This window comes from Saimiri boliviensis, chromosome 9 (genome assembly GCF_048565385.1).
Source record: "Saimiri boliviensis isolate mSaiBol1 chromosome 9, mSaiBol1.pri, whole genome shotgun sequence".
NCBI lineage: Eukaryota > Metazoa > Chordata > Mammalia > Primates > Cebidae > Saimiri > Saimiri boliviensis.
The window spans coordinates 73,065,101-73,085,528 of NC_133457.1; the positions used below are offsets into that span (position 1 = coordinate 73,065,101).

General features: G+C 47.0%; 1 protein-coding gene across 5 annotated transcripts in view; it reads right to left on the bottom strand.

The window, feature by feature from the left end:
- Window positions 1–20,428, bottom strand: part of SYNDIG1 (synapse differentiation inducing 1) — a 193,189-nt gene that overhangs the window by 60,256 nt on the left and 112,505 nt on the right. For all 5 annotated transcript variants that reach the window (XM_039479798.2, XM_039479799.2, XM_003942919.4 and 2 more), the window contains exon 3: window positions 18,419–18,556. In XM_039479798.2, the coding sequence (XP_039335732.1) occupies window positions 18,419–18,556 (138 nt within the window). The remainder of the gene's footprint in view (window positions 1–18,418; window positions 18,557–20,428) is intronic.

Below are 20,428 nucleotides of genomic sequence, written 5' to 3' on the forward strand. Positions count from 1 at the left end.
GGTTGTTCTTTAGGTAGAAGGGTATCATTCAGACTAGAAGATAAAAAACTTATAAAGAAATGAGGAGCAAAGTAGTGAAATATAGGGGTTTATACAGTTAAATATCAATAATGTAAAACAATAACATTGTCATTTTGAAGTATTTTTTTCTGTCTATCCATCCATCCATCCATCCATCTATCCCCAAAAAAGATGATCTTTAGTTCTTAAAGGCCCAAATTAATACTTTAAAAAATATTATTAAAATTGATAATTTTGGTGAAACTGACAAAAATCCTATAAAAATATAACTTGCCATAACTGATATGAGAAACAACAGCAAACCTAATCAGAGTTATTAATATTAAAGAAAGGAAATAACTAATTTAAAATTGTCCTATGATGAGAAGTCCAGGCTTAAAAAGCTCCACCAGTGACTGCTATGAAAGATTTGAAAACTAGATAATTTCAGTTTTAAATAAATGTTCAGAGAACAGAAAAAGGGAACTCTTCACAATTCGAGTAACACTGATAGCAACACTTAGTGAAGAAATTACCACAAAGGCTAATACACATCGATCTCTCTCATGAACAGAAACAGAAAAATTTTAAACAAAACAGAAGCACAAAGATTCAGCAACATGTACAAATTATGATCAATTAGAGTTTATTCTAGGAATGCATGGTTGGTTTAACATCTCAAATCAGTCAATGCAGTTTCTATTAGTAGATTAAAGGAAAATATTCATATATATTTTTTAATTTGCATAAAAAGCTTTTGGTAAATCCAACATTCATTCATGATGTAAAAATGAGTCATTTAAAGAGCTACTTAACAGTGAAATGTTGGAAATTTTTCCATAGAGATCAGAGACAAGATAAGAGTGCCATTAAGATGCAATGTGGCTTTCGCAAGTGCTGTAAGAAGATAAAGACATGGGCTGGGCGTCGTGGCTGATACCTGCAATCCCAGCACTTTGGGAGGCTGAGGTGGTGGATCACTTGAGGTCAGGTGTTCGAGACCAGCCTGGCCACCATTGTGAAACCCTGTCTCTACTGAGAATGCAAAAATCAGCTGGGCGTGGTGGTGGGTGCCTGTAATCCCAGCTACTGGGGAGGCAGAGACTGGAGAACTGTTTGAACCTGAGAGGCGGAGATTGCAGTGAGCTGAGATTGTGCCATTGCATTCTGGCCTGGGCGACAAGAGTGAAATTCCACCTCAAAAAAAAAAAAAAAAAAAAAAAAAAAAAGAAGGAAGGAAGGAAGGAAAAGACATGAAGGTTGAGGGATGCAAACTTAGGCAGCAAAATAATAAAAATGTGCAAGAAAAGTGTGCCTTGGGGTGGTCATTCCTGTGGTCACTAGGTGGGAAGAAAAGAGTGCTATAAGGGGGAAGGATGGCAGGAAGGCGCTAGTTCTCCTACCTGGGGGTCCCCAGGGACATTCCTGAAATGGGTGACAGTGACTTGGCCACTTGCTCTAAAGTAATTTGTTAAGCTATACAGTTATGTTTGTGTACGATTCTGACTATTATTTTCAAACTAGGAAATGTTCGACAATCCCCTTCACATTAACTGTGTTCAAACAAGCAAACAAAAAAACAAAGAAACGCGAAGATGCATGCAGGAAGGAAGAGAAAACCACCCATTGCCTACAGATGGGATGACTTTCTTCCAGTCTCTTTTCTTCTTTTCTAACTTTCAAAAATGTATAATAATATATTTCATATGTGGAGAGTTTCATTTATGATGAAGACGTATAAATCACTTGATTCTTCCAACAAATGACTGTATACTGTAGTATGACTTTTAAAAAATGTGTACAGATTTATGAGATACCTGTGAAATTGTGTTAGCTGTATCTAATGTGTAGTGATCAAGTCAGGGTATTTAAGGTGTCCATCTTCTGAATGTAGTAGAGTTTTGACTAACTATAGTCACTGTACTCTGTTATCAACCACTGAATGTATTCCTTCTACCTAACTGTACATTTGTACCCTGTAACCCACTTCTCTTTATCCTCCCCCACCTACTCACCCTTCCCAATCTCTGTTGTCTATCTTTCCACTGTCTACCTCCATGTGATTATACTTTTTATCTCTCATGTTTCTAAGTGAGAGCAGGCAGTATACATGTCTTTTTGTGCCTGGCTTATTTCACTTAAGATAATCATCTCCAGTTCCAACCATGTTGCTGAAAATGGCATTGTTTCATTCTTTGTTATGGCCAAATTGTATTCCATTGTGTATCTATACCACATTTCTTTATCCATTTGTCCACCGATGGGTACTTAGGTTGATTCTGTATTTTTGCCATTATGAACAATGCTTCAATATCTATGACAGTGTAGGTATTTATTTGATATAATTATTTCTTTTTCTTTAGGTAGATACCCAGTAGTGGGACTGCTGGATCAAAGGTATTCTATTTTTAATTTTTTGAAAAATCTCCATACTGCTTTCTGTAGTGGTTGTACTAGTTTGCATTCTCACCGACAGTGTATAAGAGTTCCCATTCCTGGCTGGGTGCAGTGGCTCATGCCTGTAGTCCAGTACGTTGGGAGGCTGAGGCGGGCGGATCACGAGATCAGGAGTCTGAGACCAGCCTGATCAACATGGTGAAATCCTGCCTCTACTAAAAATACCAAAATTAGCCAGGCGTGGTGGCACGTGCCTGTAATCCCAGCTACTCAGGAGGCTGAGGCAGGAGAATCGTTTGAACCAGGAGTCAGAAGTTGCAGTGAGCCAAGATAACACCACTGCACTCCAGCCTGGGTGACAGAGCCAGACTCTGTCTCAAAAAAAAAAAAAAAAAAAAAAAAAAAAAGCCAGGCACGGTGGCTCAAACCTGTAATCCCAGCACTTTGAGAGTCTGAGGCGGGTGGATCATGAAATCAAGAGATCGAGACCATCCAGGTCAACATGGTGAAACCCCGTCTCGACTAAAAATACAAAAAATTAGCTGGGCATGGTGGCACGTGCCTGAAATCCCAGCTACTCAGGAGGCTGAGGCAGGAAAATTGCCTGAACCCAGGAGGCGGAAGTTGCGGTGAGCCAAGATCGCACCATTGCACTCCAGCCTGGGTAACAAGAGTGAAACTCTGTCTCAAAAAAAAAAAAAAAAAAAAAAAAAAAAAAAGAGTTCCCATTTTTCTGCATACTTAGCAACATCTGTTATTTTGTCTTTTTAATAATAGCCATTCTGACTGGGGTAAGATGATGATATCTCATTGTGATTTTGATTTGCATTTCTCTGATTAGTGGTGTTCAGCATTTTTCATACATCTGTTAGCAGTTTGTTTTCTTTTGAGAAATCTATACAAATCCTCTGCCCATTTTTTAATGGGATTAGGGTTTTTTTTTCTCCTGTTGAGTTGTTTGAATTTCTTGTATATTCTGGATATTAATCCCTTGTGAGATGTGTAGCTTGCAACTATTTTCTTCCATCTGACTGTTGTTTCTTCACTCTGTCGATCATTTCTTTTGCTGTGCCGAAGCTTTTTTGTTTAATTGAGTCCCATTTGTCTATTTTTGTTTTGGTTGCCTATGCTTTTGAGGTCCTAGCCATTAATTCTTCGCCTAGACCAATATCTAGGAGAGACTTCCTTAGGTTTTCTTTTAGTAGTTTCATAGTTTTCAGTCTTATCATTAAGTCTTAAATTCACTGTGAGTTGATTTTTGTATATGATAAAAAAAAATAAAGGTCTATGTACCGTAAATTTTGAAATCACAAAACTGACCCTTTGTTGGGAGAATAAATGGAGAATAACTGATAAAATAAAAAATGTTTCCATGAGAATAGTCATAAGCCAAAACCAAGCAGTGTTAAACTGAAAAGCAAATGAGGTCATGAATGAGCTTGGACTAGAATCTGTAGGAGCCGATCGTGAGGACCTAGAGGTGCTTGTGATTTCCTCACAGCTTCACCCCTGCCCTGTGGGCCCCAGTCCTGGCATGCAGCCAACCTGCTGTGTGATCCTGAATACCTCAGACAAGCTTGCTGGCATCTGACCTCCTCACTTGCTGGGTACAGTAGAATTTGCCTATTTCAGGACTCTACTCAAGATGAAATAAAACTCACTGTAAACTTGCCCTGAAACAGTGGCTCTGGGTATATATGAAGGATTTTAAAACAGCACAGACCCTGATTTGTACAGATCTGGATTCCAATTTGTAAAGCTTATCATCTGTAAAATGGTAATAATACTAGTACTCATGGGGCTGCTGTGGGAATCAGGTGCAATTGTACGTCTAAGGCACTTTGCCCTTGCTGCCACTCTTGTTTCGTGAGTGCAAGTGGCAAGCTCCCCACTCCACACCATGCACAGTGCCCGTCTGCAGCAGCACAGTTCTTGGCTCAGCAGAGAACTGGAGCTGCGGCGGGGAAGTCTTGCTGCTGACACCCAAGCAGGCCCCTGCTGCGCTCAAAACAGGGCTGTCCTGGTGAGAATTACGCTCTTTAACCTGGGTTCCAATTTGGCTAACACAGGTTGCACTCTGAACAAAGGATTGATGTCAGCTTATTGCACAACCCAAATTGTCATTTGATGTGAGGTGATCTGGACCAGAATGCACCTGTATGCTGCAGTTCTGATCCCTTCAAGTCCTAGGAGGAAAGGCAGTCTTCTATGCTTTCTGAGGAGGGTGCCCAAGCTATGGAGGGGCTAAGGTGCTGTTCTGATTCTTGCATGCCAAGGTGACTGTCAGTCGGCGCTTTTGCTGCCAGAGGGAGAAATATCAGACTCCTCTCCCGTGTCTCAGTGTGCCTCAGCCTTGCTATTTCTCAAGCTCACAGACTGCTTGCTCTGCCCCGGACTTTCCCATGACCAACTTTATGCAGGCCACGTCAGTCCACTGCCTGGGGTCTCTGGCTGTTCCCACGATCACCAGCTGGACAAATTCTAGCCCTGGCTTCCAGATTCTGGCTTCCACAGCAGCTCTGGAGGAAGCAGGGTCTGGGACTTGTTAGCACAGGGAAGTTCATCCCTGTGGGGCAGACTTTGACACTGGGAGCTACACTATTTCTCTCCCCACTTGCCCTCTGCTGTCTCAGTAAAGCCTACCCAGAGACCTGCCAGGAAGTGGAGGCCAGCATGGGAAGGCACTATCCTGTGTTGCCCTCCCTCCTTCCCTCCTTCCACACCTCCTTTCCATTTCCCTTGTATTCATCGGCCTGGAATTGCACTTCCAAATAAGACCTCAGGACTCCAGCCCTGCTGCAGGTTCTGTGTTCTAGGGAGCCCAGTCAAGTTGATGGACTCAGATCTTTCTGTCCAAGGCTGACCCCACTGAGTGCGTCACACAGCTGTCATGCTAGGGATCTCAGAGCCTCCAGGAAACACAATGGCCACAATTCCAGCCCTGATCCAGCACAGACTCAACCAGGGCTGCCCACTCCCAGCCTTAGCTTCCCTTCCAGAACAAGGAAAAAAGTAGAAGAAATGCTATACTCTTTAATAACTTTAGATCTTTCATAAAGAGACACAAGATGGGATAAGGCAGACAATGGGTAAACAAACTGTGTGCTGAAATATTAGAGTAGGAACCAGGGAAAGTACACACAGCCATTTCCATAAAATAAGCCAGAATCTCTTCTGCATTCCCTATTTCTTGCCTCCCAAACTGCACTTTTATGTGCACAAATGCACAATGGACATCCATTATCCGTCTCCGGGGGATCGCTGCTGAGACTGTTCTTCCAAATGCGTTCTGGAAGAGGACCATGGAAAGGGACACGAGGGGAAGGAAGGAGGCGGGAATTCAGAGAGAAATCTGTTCATGGACTCCCAGTAAAGGACAGAGTCGGATGGCCTTTAACACACCCAGGGCACTGCATTCCCCGCTCCTCAGCTCTCAGGTTCTTTGTGTCCCAGTGGCAAGGCGTGTGCCCCCCTTTACCATCTGCACAGGCCCCAAATGCCTGAGCAAGGAGAACGCTTTGTGACCAGTGACATCCATTGTATCCACTGAGACTAAACATGTGAATGTGGCAGACATAGAGTTGATGGTCCCTGAATCAATCTGAAAGGGACTGGGGGAGACTGAAGATGCAGAGTTTATATGTCCCGGCACTGACTGCTGAAGAATTCTGAGTGCAGGGGAAGGGCTCCCAGTGGGGTGAGGATGAGAAACAACTGTTGGTAAAACACCACGGCGAGGAGGATAAGAAAAGATTTGAAGGTCGTGCCCAGTGGCTCATGCCTGTAATTCCAGCAGTTTGGGAGCCTGAGGCAGGTGGATCGCCTGAGGTCAGGAGTTTGAGGCTAGCCTGGCAAACATGGTGAAACCCCATCTCTACTAAAAATACAAAAATTAGCCAGGCATGGCAGGCACCTGTAGTCCCAGCTACTCAGGAGGCTGAGGCAGCAGAATTGCTTGAACCTGGGAAACGGAGGTTACAGTGAGCAGAGATCACGCCACTACACTCCATCCTGGGTAACAGAGTGAGACTTCATCTCAAAAAAACCAAAAAACCAAAAAACCAAAAAAACAAAAAAGCAAACAAACAAAAAAAGACTTACAGACTTCACATTTAATTCTCTCTCAAAGGAGTTATTGGCAAAATAAACACATAAATACACATTAAAAATCTGAGATCTTTTTAAAAAATCAATACAAAGAAAATCACTCAAAACCATACACTTATATGGAAATTAAACAACCTGCTCCTGAATGACTTTTGGGTAAGCAATAAAATTAAGGCAGAAATCAAGGAATTCTTTGAAACTAATGAGAACAAAGATACAACATATAAGAATCTCTGGGAGACTGGTAGAGCAATGTTAAGAGGAAAGCTTATGGTACTAAATGCCCACATCAAAAAGTTCGAAAGATCTTAAGTTAACAACTTAACATTACACCTAGAAGAACTAGAGAAACAAGAGCAAACCAACCCCAAAGCCAGCAGAAGACAAGAAGTAATCAAAATCAGAGCTGAACTGAAGAAAACTGAGAAGTGAAAAACCATGTAAAAGATAAGAAAATCCAGGAGTTTTTCCTTTGAAAGAATACATAAGCTTGATAGACCACTAGTTAGACTAATGAAGAAAAGAGAGAAAGTCCAAATAAACACAATCATAAACAAACAAACAAAAAGTCCTCAGAGACTACCATGAACATACCATGAACACTTTTATACACACCATCTAGAATAGCTAGAAGAATGGATACATTCCTGGAAACACACAATATCCCAAAATTGAACTAGGCAGAAACTGAATCCCTGAAAAGGCCAATAATGAGTTCCAAAATTGAATCAGAAATAGAAAGCCTACCAGAAAAAGCCCAGGACCATATGGCTTCACTGCCAAATTCCACCAAATGTATAAAGAAGAGCTGGTACCATTCCTACTGAAACTATTTCAAAAAAGTTGAGGATGAGGGACTCCTCCCTAACACATCTATGAGACCAGCATCATCCTGACACCAAAACCTGGTAGAGACTTAACAGAAAAAGAAAACTTCAGGTCAATATACTTAATAAACATAGATGTAAAAATTCTCAGGAAAAACCAGCAGCACATCAAAAAGCTAATCTGCCATAATTGAGTAGGTTTTATCCCTGGGATGCAAGGTTGGTTCAACACTGGCAAACCAATAAATGTAATTCAGAAGTAAAAACAAAAACCACATGATATCTCAATAGATGCAGAAAAGGCTTTTGATTCAGCATCCTTTCATGTTAAAAATCATGGCTGGGCGCGGTGGCTCAAGCCTGTAATCCCAGCACTTTGGGAGGCCGAGGCGGGTGGATCACGAGGTCGAGAGATTGAGACCATCCTGGTCAACGTGGTGAAACCCCGTCTCTACTAAAAATACAAAAAATTAGCTGGGCATGGTGGCGTGTGCCTGTAGTCCCAGCTACTCAGGAGGCTGAGGCAGGAGAATTGCCTGAACCCAGGAGGCAGAGGTTGCGGTGAGCCGAGATCGTGCCATTGCACTCCAGCCTGGGTAACAAGAGCGACACTCTGTCTCAAAAAAAAAAAAAAAAAAAAAAAAAATCATGAGTGAACTAAGTGTTGAAGAAGCATATCCAAAATAATAAGATCCATTTATCACAAACCAAAGCCAATACCATACGGAATGGGCAAAAGTTGGAAGCATTCCCCTTGATAACTGGAATAACATGGGGATGTCCATTCTCACCACTTCTGTTCAACAAAGGACTAGGAGTCCTAGCCAGAACAATCAGGCAAGAGAAAGAAATAAAAGGCATCCAAATAGAAAGAGAGTTAAATTATCTCTGTTGGCAGATGATATGATTCTATACCTAGCAAACCCCACAGTCTCTACTCAAAAGCTCCTGAATCTGATAAACAACTTCAGCAAAGTTTGGAGATACGAAATCAATGTGCAAAAATCAGCAGCATTCCTACACACCAACACCTGAGATGAGAGTCAAGTCAAGAAAGCGATTCCATTCACAGTAGCCACAAATAGAATAAAATACTTAGGAATACAGCTAACAGGGAGATGAAAGATGTCTAAGATGAGAATTATAAAACGCTGCTCAAAGAAATCAGAGATGACACAACCAAACAAAAAAAAATATTTCTTGCTCATGGTTAGGAAGAATTGATATTGTTAAAATGACATACTGCCTAAAATACTTACAGATCTAGTGCGATTCCTACCAAATTACCAATAACATTCTTCACAGAATTGGAAAAAAAAAAACTATTTTAAAACTCCTGTGGAACCAAAAAAGAGCTCCAACAGCTAAGACAATCCTAAGTGGAAAGAATAAATCTGGAGGCATCATGTTACCTGACTTCAAACCATCCTAGAAGGCTACGATAACCAAAATGGCATGGTCCGTACAAAAACAGACATACAGACCAATAAAACAGAATTGAGAGTCCAGAAATAAAGCCATATACCTGATTTTCGACAAAGTCGACAAAAACAAGCAATGGAGGAAGAACTCCCTATTCAATAAATAGTGATAGGATAACTGGCTAGCCATATGCAGAAAGTTGAAGCTGTATCCCTTCCTCACTCTGTATACACAAATGGATTCAAGACGGATTAAAGACTTAAATGTGAAACCTACAATTACAAAAGCCCTGGAAGGTAATCTAGGAAATACCATTCTGGACATAAGCCTTGGCAAAGATTTCATAGTGAAGACATCAAAAGCAATAGGAACAAAGCCAAAAATTGATAAACTGTACCAATTAAACTAAAGAGTTTCTGCACAGCAAAAGGAACGATCAACAGAGTAAACAAACAACCTACAGAATGGGAGATAATATCTGCAAACTATTAATCCAACAAAGGTCTAAAATCCAAATCTATAAAGAACTTAAAACAAATTAACAAACAAAAAACAAACAATCCCATTGAAATGTGGGCAAAGGACACAACCAATTTTTTTCGAAAGAAGACATACACACAGCCAATGACCATATGAAAAAATGTCAACATCACTAATCATTAGAGAAATGCAAATCAAAACTACCGTGAGAAACTGTTTCACACAGTCACAGTGGCTATTACTAAAATGTCAAAAAGTAACAGATCCCAGCAAGGTTGTGGAGAAAAGGGAATGCTTTCACGCTGTGTGGGGAATGTCAATTAGTTCAGCCATTTTGGAAAGCAGTGTGGTGATTTCTCAAATAAACTTAAAAGAGAGTTACCATTTGACTCAGCAATCCCATTACTGGGTATATGCCCAAAGGAATGTAAATTATTCTACCGTGAAGACAGATGTGTGCACATGTGTGTCGCGGCACTATTCCCAATAGCGGAGACATGGAAGCAACTAAATGCCTATCACTGGATAAAGAGTGATTCACATATACCATGGAATACTACATAGCTACGAAAAAAGGAGACCGTGTCCTTTGCAGAAACATGGATGGAGCTGGAGGCCATAGTCCTAAGTGAACTGACATTGGAACAGAAAACCAAATAGTGCATATTCTGAACTACAAGTGGACCCTCAACACTGACAACACAGGAACACAAAGAAAAGGAACAACAGACAATGGGGTCTACTTGAGGGAGAAGGTGGGAGAAGGGAGAGGAAAAAAAAACTCTCCAACTCTCTTGGGTACTATGCTTAATACCTGAGTGATGAAATAATCTCTACACCAAACCCCCATGACATGCAACTGACCTATACAAAAACCCTGCACATGTACCCTTTAACTTAAAAGGAAGACAAACCGAGTTTTTCTAGCAGCAGAGGGCCAGAGCTGTGAACAATGAGCTGAAGTCCTCAATGATTTCCTGATTTCCTTTTGCCTACTTTCAGATGATCTTACTGACCTCTACTTTTCCATGAGCAATTCAGCTTGTTTGTTCCATACTTAAAAAACTGGGGGTCATAGCGTGGTTACTCCGACCTGTAATCCAAGCACTTTGTGAGGCTGAGGCAGGAGAATCATTTGAGCCCAGGAGTTTGAGACCAGCCTGGACAACAAAGAGAGACCCCCATCTCTACAAAATATTTAAAAGATTAGCCTGGTGTGGTGGCAGGCACCTGTATCCCTAGGTACTTGAGAGGCTGAGGTGTGAGGATAGCTTGAGGTGAGGAGGTTAAGAATACAGTGCGCCACCGCACTCCAGCCTGGGCAGCAGAGCGATACCCTGTCTCAAAGATTAAATAATTAATTTAAAAAGCCTGGAAAGTGGGGCAAATCATCCAAGTTTGATTATGATGGCCCTGTTGATTAGTTCACCCACAGCCTGACAGCTCAGGAACACAACTAAGAAAGCAAATGCCAACCACTGGCATTGTCTGAATCTCTGGGAGGAACCCGTGTCTCCACGCCTTCTGAGCAATGTCTTGACAGTGGTTACAGGAAGGCTTAGGCTCTTTCTGGGAAATGGACATAAAACATGGAATCCTACACACCAGCCATGAAAAATTAGAATTAATATCCAGAGTAAGATTGAGAAAGGAAACACTTAATTCCTGTTAGAACAATGATGATGTCCCTTGTGTGTCCTTCAAGGCTTATCTGAGTGACAGGTTTTCACACCCAAATCCCATAATTGTTGCATCCACCTTTGCAGAATTTTCAGAGCCTCTTATTCAGAGGAGAAGGAACAGCCTGTACTTGACTTATATTTCTACTCTGCTGGAGAGCATCAGATTCAGGAGAAATAATAAGTACCTTTGGTGCGTATCATTACTCAAGATTGCTTGGTTCTCTCCCATAATTGAATATGATCCAGTTTTAATGGAGTCAGATGGAGAAGGCTAGACATATCCCTGGGCTCCTATGTCACTGAAAGCAAGAGACAAGGATATCAGACTTCTGTACCTCTTCCCTGTGTGGGTATTTGTAACGTCTAAAGCAAGACTATGATTTCCTCTAACACTTGGGCAGTATTTGGTGGGATCTGTCACTGAGTGCAATAATCACTGACCACTGACTCAGAAGTGGCAAAGATGGTGGGGCATGGAATCCTGGCTCTACCCTTGGAAACGTGACCTGGGAACAGTTACATGACTCTCTCAGTCTATTGCCTCATCTGCATCTGCCCCAAGAAGTGTGTGACATCAAGTATGTGCAAAATGTTTGATGCACAGCGTGACTTTTTATTGCTCCCCTGTCTTCCCGTTCTCCTTCCCACTGTATTTCACAGCATCTATTTTTCTCTCTTTTGGGTCATTTTATTTTTGTTTTTTTTGAGATGGAGTTTTGCTGTTGTTACCCAGACTGGAGTGCAATGGCATGATCTTGGCTCACCGCAACCTCTACCTCCTGGGTTCAATCAGTTCTCCTGCCTCAGCCTCCTGAGTAGCTGGGACTACAGGCACGTACCACCATGCCCAGCTAATTTTTGTATTTTTAGTTGAGACGGGGTTTCACCCTGTTGACCAGGATGGTCTTGATCTCTTGACCTTGTGATCCACCCGCCTCAGCCTCCCAAAGTGCTGGGATTATAGGTGTGAGCCACCGCGCCTGGCCTAGGTCATTTTCATCATGTACAAGTATGCTATCATTTCTTCCACTTAAAAATAAAAACAAGAAACAAAAGAACACTCTTGACATCACCTCATTAAATAGCACCCCATTTCTCACTATCTGTTTGCAGCAGAACTCTTCAACAAAGATAACTAGATGTACTATGTCCAACCACTCTCTTCGCATATCCATATGTGTATTTACAAACAAGGTCCCATTCTGTCACTCAGGCTTGAGTGCAGTGGTGGGATCATAGATCACAGCAGCCTTGAACTCCTGGGCTCACGTGATCTTCCTGCCTCAGCCTCAAGCATAGCGGGAACCACAGGCACGAGCCACCATGCTCAGCTAATTTTAAATTTTTTGTATAGATGGTGTCTTGATATGTTGCACAGGCTGGCTTCGAACCCCTTGGCCTCAAGCAGTTCTTCTCCCTAGGCCTCCCAAATCTGTGCATTTTCTAAATGTTTTAATTGAAGTATAGTATTCTTACAGAGAAGTGTACGCACAGACACATAAAATGTAAATAAAGCTCAATGACTTTCCACAAGTATACAGCCAGCACCCATCTCAGGAAAGAGAGTGTCCCCAGCTCAGAAAAGAGAGCATCCCCAGCTCAGGAAAGAGAGTGTCCCCAGCACCACAAGTCCCTCCGGCACCTCTGCCCTGCCTGCTGATCCGAGTCCCAGCAGCGCAGCTCCGCGATGCTGGATTGTTCCCTTCCTCTCGCTCCGGAGTCTGTTCCTCCGGGCTGTGCCCTGCTGCATGCCTGGAGCTGCTCATCAGTGGTCAATGCTCCCACTTGACGCCTAGCTCAGGCCTCACACTCCCGCCCTCAGGTCGGACGTCTCCTGGAGCCCGCATGGCTCGGCCCCTCCATGCAGACGCTCCGGGACGCGAGAAGCCCCGCGGCAGATGCTGCCCACTGCACTGCAGGAAACCCCTGGTCCAGGGCATCCTCCTTTCCCTCTTCCTTTCACACCGCCACCAAACCCAGGGGTCATTCATCCAAAAGACACCCCGCAGCTCCCCACTGCTTTTGAAATTCCCAACCAAGCCTGCAGCACGGGTCACCAGGGCTCTCCCGGTGACCGCCGCCCCGCCCTCTGAAGGCTGCGGGGAGCATGTGGCCACAGGGCTTCTCCTCCACTCAAGCCTCCGAGACTTCTTATGCCAAAGTGGAAGCCCCTCTCAGTCACAGCCTACAGGGCCCCGGGGTCTGCCCCCGTTGGCCTTGCCTTGTTAGTCACCCCTCTCCCCATTCCCCAAGTCCACACCCATGGCCCCTGCCCCGCCTGCCATCCCCACCCGCCCTGGTGTGCCCCCCAGGGCCTTGGCACTGCTGGCCTCTCCGCCCAGAGGCTCCTCCCCAAGGGCTCCTCCTGCAGCTTCATCAGGAGACACCATCCACTCTGGGAACCCCGCCACCGCCAACCTGTTTAAAATGTTTCTCCCAGCTCCACACTCCCATGTCCACCCGCTGCTAATAGCCAGTGAGTAAAAAGGAGAAACGTAAAGCTGACGTTGCCAGGAAGAGAGGCTGGCGACCCCCGTGTCAGCTCTGAAGAGCGGGATCTGGTGTGCCCTGCTCACTGCTGTGAGCCTGGCACTTACTGAGCACGTGGGAGGCATTCACTAAGCAGTGGGTAAACGCATGAATTCCAAGGGGCTTTGCTATTAGCTAGGTTGCACTCTTGATTCTAGATTTCTGGTACCATAAAAAGATTTGCTTTTTCCCCTAATTTGCCCAATTCCCTTTGCTGGTACTATTCATAAAATTCATAATCTGGTTCCTAATACCCTTTTATCATTTAATTATTGTTAAAATGTTGCAGTTGGTAAAGAAACATTTTATGAAATGAAATTAGATCAAGACATAATAAATGCTTGGATGCAAAGATGTGTGCCAGTAGAATCACCACACGAATCCTCAGGCCTGCCCGGCACGGGTCCAGATCCAGTGCCCGCTTGGGGAGGGGCTCTGGCTTCAGTCGCCAGCCGCCCCCATCATATGGGATGGAGTGAAGTGCCATCAGGACCAATGCCACACCACGCTCAAACGGGCTTTCCTTCCTCCCCTGCCAGCCTCTCCAAGCAGGGTCGGGGGACTGGGGATTTAGAAGCAAGGACTGTGGTTCTATTTTTGTTTGCAAACAGATAAAAGTCAAAGCTATATTGTAGACCATGTGGCTTTAAGGGTTAGAATATTAATATTTCCCTCATGTACCCATACTGTTACCTCTGTGATTTCTGTTAGTTATTAAATCTCTTGAAACTTCAGTTTTGTTCATCTATAAAATGAAGACAATAATTTTCCACCTTCCGGACTCACTATGAAGATTAAATAAGATAAAGTGTGTGCATTAACTAGCTGACAGCAGCCACTCAGCCAATTATGGGATTCACATCTATCCTCAGCATCATTCAGAAATGTCAGTTCCTAGATGGAGCCCCGCCACCATAATCCCACACACCCACACCCTCCTCTGTATGAGCTGATTTGCCAAGCGTGCTTGCCAGGGGTGCTGGATGGAGCACTGTTGGGCAAAGCGAAGTTGTAGACAGCATGCTGCCCTCAACTGCCACCCACCCCCACCCCACAGCTCAGGGATAAGCCAGATGCCTGCCCCAGAGAAGGTGAGTGCCTCCGGGCCAGCCCATCCTGCTAGTTCGGGCCCACTGCTCACCAATGTTGGCTTTAGGCACATCACTCAACCTCACTGAACACTGATTTCAGCACCCATGTCACGGAGTTCCATGAGATCACGTGTGGATGACAGCACTGCTCACACCTCAGCAGCGTTAGAACCAAGGGCATTCCTCCCTTCCCTCTTCCTTTCATACCACAACCAAAGCCCAGGGGTCATCTTCCAAAAGACATCCCGCAGCTCCCCACTGCTCATGAGATTCCCAGCCGTGACTGCAGGGCAGGTCACCATGAACCACAACCCCTCCCAGGAGACCACAGCAGAATCCACGAGGAGCTGGAGGCCTCCTCAAAATGCAGGTGCCTGAGCCTTGCCCCAGAGCAAGACCTGCTCTGACTGAGCAGGTCTGCGGCAGACCAGACAGTGTGCATTTCTAGCAAGTGTCACATCCTGGAAGCAAGGGCGCGTGGCTCCAGTGCTGAACCCGGCACACATTAGGTGGTCAGCCGATAACCACCTCACTAACGCTGATTACTACTTCATGAACACCTTTTTAGAATTGGCAGCATCTGCTGGGAAAGGTGTATTGGTGTCTTTCCAGGTGTCCCTTGGGCCCTGGACCTCCAGTGCCTGGAGAAGTCAGGTTTCCAGCAGGGCATGACCAGCAGCAGCCGCCCTGCAGATGTCTCCTGGGGACTTTCACTGGCCTTCACATCTCTAACCCTCAGCCAACCGCATGCCGTGGAAATCATTTTAACATCATTGCATGGGTCAGGAAACTGAGGCACGGGAGAGCTGCCGGCTAAATGCGATCAGGCTGCAACAGGACAGAACAACGTATCTGAGGTGTATGATTCCAGAGATGGCATCCCTGCTTTCCTCCACTGCCCGATTCAATCACACCACCCTAGGTTGTTGTTTTGTTTTTTTGAAATGGCCTGGCATGTTCCTTTGACTTCAATGAACAGTTATTTTGACAATGAGCAGACACAGCCTAACTGTCAGCGAGTACACTGTGATAGGATCTGAGATAAAAGGAAAAAAAAAAACCCAAAGTCACACTGAGATGCCAGAGATTTCCTTGTGATGGGCACTGAGGAGGGGGAGAGCCCCGGCTCCACCAACACGCTCTCCACCCAGGTGCATTGTCCCCTTGACCCAATAAGGTGGCAGGAGATGCTGGCCGCCATGGCAGAGAAGGCTCTGGGCTCCCCCTCTCCAGTCCTGGGCTATGCACTCCCAGCTGGCCTCGCCTAGGAAAGCACTGATTTAATTTAGTGCAAGGATCCTCAGATCGCATCTGTTCTATTCTGTGCCACGCCGTCTCCCCTTGGCAGCTGCCGGCTCCCCCGCGCTGGCCTGCTGGAGACACATGTCTGCAGTGTGGGCTGTAAACAGTGCTCGGCAGCCTTGCAGCCGGCTGAGGCATCCTGTTTGGGGCTGCCTGTTTCCTGGATCTGCAGAAGCGCCCGCAGCCTCCGCCACAGACAGAGGGGAGCCGCCTGGGAAGGGAGTCGTGATCGGAGACGGATGCAGATACAGGCCCTGCAAAGGGGACTCACCTGCACAGGTATCTGCATAAAAGTGTCAGCACCTCTGCTCTGTCGTGTTTTCACCGCAGGGAACTCCATTCTCAAAGCACAGTGAAAAGCACGGCTGGGCTGCAGGCAGCGGCCCGGAGAGCTCCCCTCTACACCCACAGTGAAGGCAGCACCGACGCCCCCCAAAACGTTTGCATTTCACCTCCGAAAAATGTGATCAGAAGCCTCTGCATTTCCCATTTGCAGCTAGACAAGTAATCAAATCCTCTTCGCCGTCTAACGTTATCAACCACAAGTCCTCAGACCCAAGCCTGAGAGGCTCTTACTGTGTTCAGAATATAATCACTTTCTGGGAAAGAGACTTTAGACACAGTCTCTGCAGTTGTAGCCTTGCTTTTTATTATAATGATGATCTTTTGGATAGAGACACTGTCCACAGCTTACCCTGGACCAGAGACTGGGGCTTCAACCCGAACACACGGCGCAGCAGAGACCACAGACGCCACAAAGGACTGGTCTCTCCTTCGGCCGCATAGGTGGCCTCTGCCTGAGGCCCCTTGCCATTTGTCCAGGGCTCCCATCCACCCAGCACTCTGTGGCACTTTTATATGGGTGTCTCACCTGCTGGGCCCCATGAAGGTGGGTGTGTCCCTATCTTTCCTCACATGGAGATGACACAGGGCGAGGGTGTACCAGGGAGGCTTTGGGGACACCTTTGATGTCACCTGTCCAGCTCCAGGGCCGGATCTCTCTTTCCTTTGCAGGACTTCTCTTGTCTGTTGGCAGCATCACGGTGCGGTTTACATGGCACAGCAGACTCTGCCCACTGTGGGCCTGTGCCACTCGCATCCATTTCTCCAGCTCCTGTGTGTCCCAGTCCGGGACCTCACTCTGGAGCTGGGGTTCACCCATGCCTGCCTCCACTCCATAGCCACCAGACCCAGGAGTCAGGCTTCCCACCCCATGCTTGTGCTGCTGAAGAAAGAGGTCTGTGGCATTTGTGGGACAAAGTCACAAGAAAAGCTCAGACAGGCCCTCAATGTCAAAGCCGGGTCTGGAACAACTGCTCAGCCCAGCCCCAGCAGGTCAAGATTTCCAGACCATGCCCCTCCAGCTCCACCCCTGCCTGCAAAGGACTCCCGACTTCTCATACCGTGTCAAGAAGCACTTGCCCTCATGAGGATCACAGGACACCCAGCCTTCTCCCCTGCTCCTCCCTGTATGTCAGGAAGAGGGGCCAGTCACCACTCAAGATGTGCAGGGGAAAACAGAAACTCTATAAGGGCAGGGGCAGGTTCTCCTCTCACCCATGCAGCAAACCCGACCAATACAGAAACCATCAAGAAGCAACTACTGGGCTGAGCCAGGGAACCTGTTCAGACAAAGGACCTGCCAGGCCCAGTTGCATACAGCCCCGCTCCCAGAACCCAAGAAGCTGGAACGAGACCTTCTGCGCCTTCTAGGCACCTTCAGCCCTCCCTGAGGTGCACCCCATGGTGCCCAGTGCCACACCCCACCCTGGGCCAGCAAAGAAGTGCCCTTTCTCCCTGTCTTGGTTGGGCAGGGAGCAGCAGGCCATGGTGATGCCATCAGCTCACTCTGTCATTGGCAAGCAGAAATGTCTTTCTCTGATTAATAAAAATGTGAATACAGCTGACTTCTGAATGAACGCTCTGCATTTGGTAGAGAAAAATCTTTCCAATATTTTCAAAATGTAAGCTGCAAAAGGGGCAACAAACAGGATGCTTTGTAGTGAAAAGGGCTGGGAAGCAAAACCTTGAGACGCTCCGTGCTGGGGAGGAACAGCAGATGCCACGCTGAGATGTGCCATTTCCACAAGCAGGGCGTTCACCTGGGGCAGACACATGAGGGCTGCTTTGAAACTGGAATCTATTTTAAAGGAATGAGCCTTTAGCAAGAAAATCAGAACCTTTCTTTTCTTCTTTCTCATTAAGTTCAACGTAGCCCACTGGGCACGGTGTTTCCTGGCACCGGGGTCAGTCCACGCACACAACCCCAGCACCTAAATGAAGGCCAGCCTCCCGAAGGCCACGTGCCTTCTACCCAGCAGACACCGCTTCGGTCCCGAAGCCTCTTCTGAAGGCAAGCCGCCTCTGTGAGGACAGGGCCATGTCTGGGGTGAGGCAGCCCGAATGGCTCCACCTGGCCCTCAAGGCACCCTGACTTCTCCCAGCCTATCCTCCAGCTGGGCAAGTGCCGACCCCACCGTAGTAGCCGCTGTCGGGCGTGTCGGCTCTCCTCCTCGGCCAGGATTACCGTGTCAACACCTGAGCACCGAGCACCATGTGCGACAGACGGAGGCGGCCTTACCTCGTGGGACAAGTAGAAGGCGGCGATGCCCAGAGGCCAGAAGCAGCAGAGCATGGAGAAGACGCTGAGGCCCAGGTGGTCCCGCGGGGGCATCATGAGGAAGTTGTCCTCACTCTCCGTGTCGCTCGAGTAGTCGCTCTGCAAGAGAGAACCGGCAGGACAGGACAGGAGAGGAGATTAGTAAAGGAGTCATCCTGGGAGGCCCAGGGACGCGGGGTAGTGTCTGGCTGGCGCAGGCCCTCCCTGGGAGGCAGCGGCAGTTGCTGATGCTCGAGCCATTGTAACTGCTGCAGTACAAACCTCCCACAGAGGGAGGCCCCGCCAGGGAAAGGCTTGCCAAGAACAGGAAGATAATGGTGCCAAGTACGGGGCTCTCAGGTCGTTGGCTTGCAGATGAGATCCTGCAGAAAGCAGTGTGTCTAAGATCCCTGGGATGTGCGTGCCCAGATGGTGGGGACAAAGGTGTCATCTCTCTGAGGATGGGACTGGGGGCTTTGCAGGGACTGCCTGCCCAGAAGCCATCTGCAGAAATGGCCCTGTCACCACCATGCACTGTCCGTGAGTTCTGGGATGGACTGGGGACGCTCAGCAGACATAGTCCGGGCACATTTTTCTTTGTATTCTAAGACTTCTCACCAGTGGACAAGGACGAGGCAAGGCTGGTGTGGAGCGACAGAGGACACTGTCCCCTGAATCTCTCTTAAGTGTCCCTTGACTTTGAACTGAGTCAAGACATAGGTTGGGTCTGATTTCCACCCGAAGCATGAGGGCAGCTTCCTGAGGAACAGAGAATAGCTCTGTGAGCTCCGTCATACCCTTTTGCTCTATGTCCTGGGGACAGGGCCTGAGTGAGACTCTCCTTGTGGTTCTGATGGAGGAGGTGTACGCTGGGAGCAGGGAATCAAGGGGAAACTGGCACAGGAATTTATTTTTTAATTTTATATTTTTAAAAACTTTTCTTTTAGGTTTGGGGGTACCTGTGCAGGTGTGTTTTATAGGTAAACGTGTGTCACGGGGGTTGGGCGCACAGATGATTTCATCACCCAGGTACCAGCCTAGTGTGCAGTAGTTCTTCTTGCTGCTCCTTTCCCGCCTCCCCTGCACCCGCCACCCTCTGGGAGGCCCAGGGTCTGTGCCTGTTCTTCTCTTTGCATTCATTAGTCCTTGTCATTTCGTTCCCACTTACAAGTGAGAGTATGTGGCTTTTGGTTTGCAGTTCAGATGCTTCCAGTGGTGACCTAACGAAGCTAACCACGGCCCCGCCCTCCCCACGAAGGGTGCATGGTGCCTCCAGGAGGCTGAATGGCGGGGGCCCTGCCTGGGTGTTGGTGCAGGGGGTGCCTCCTGGCTGTCATTCCACTGGCTGGGCTCTTTCCTCATCAAAATACAGAGCGCTCACACCAACTCCTCCAAACACCAGGGCCACTCTGCCTTGGCATTTGTCCTATACAAGGATGGAGCTCATCTTACTCCAGATACGGTTTCCCAGAAGAGCAGTGGCACGTTTCCTCTCAGAGGAGCCCTGGCTTCCTAGCTGTCTGCCGGCTGCCCGAGGTTGTTAAGCAGAGGCCTCTTGCCGCAGGCTGGAGAGGTTCGAGAATGCACTGGCAGTGCACAGCAGTGACAGGGCCGTTTCTTAAGGTGGCTTCTGGGCAGACAGTCGCGCAAAGCCAGACAAAGTGCAGGTGGCCCCACCCTGTGAGTGCCACACATTTGTGGGTGCTAGCCCAGCCCCCTGTTCACCCCGGGCGCCCTCGGACATTCCTCCTAATAGACACTAGGAAGCCTGCAAGTAACCACGGCACCCTTTCCTATTTTTGTTAATTAAACGCAGGTGAAACTGCCGATCAGAGCCTCTGATCACTGCAGCCAGCTGCAGCGCTGCACTGGGACCGGAGGCTCCCTGGTATGGTGCATTTTCATGGGCTCAGTCCAACAATTTCCCAGGTGCCCTCGCATGGAGCTTGGGCTGGCTGTTTACTCGCCCCCACAAGCCTGCAGCGCAGGGGT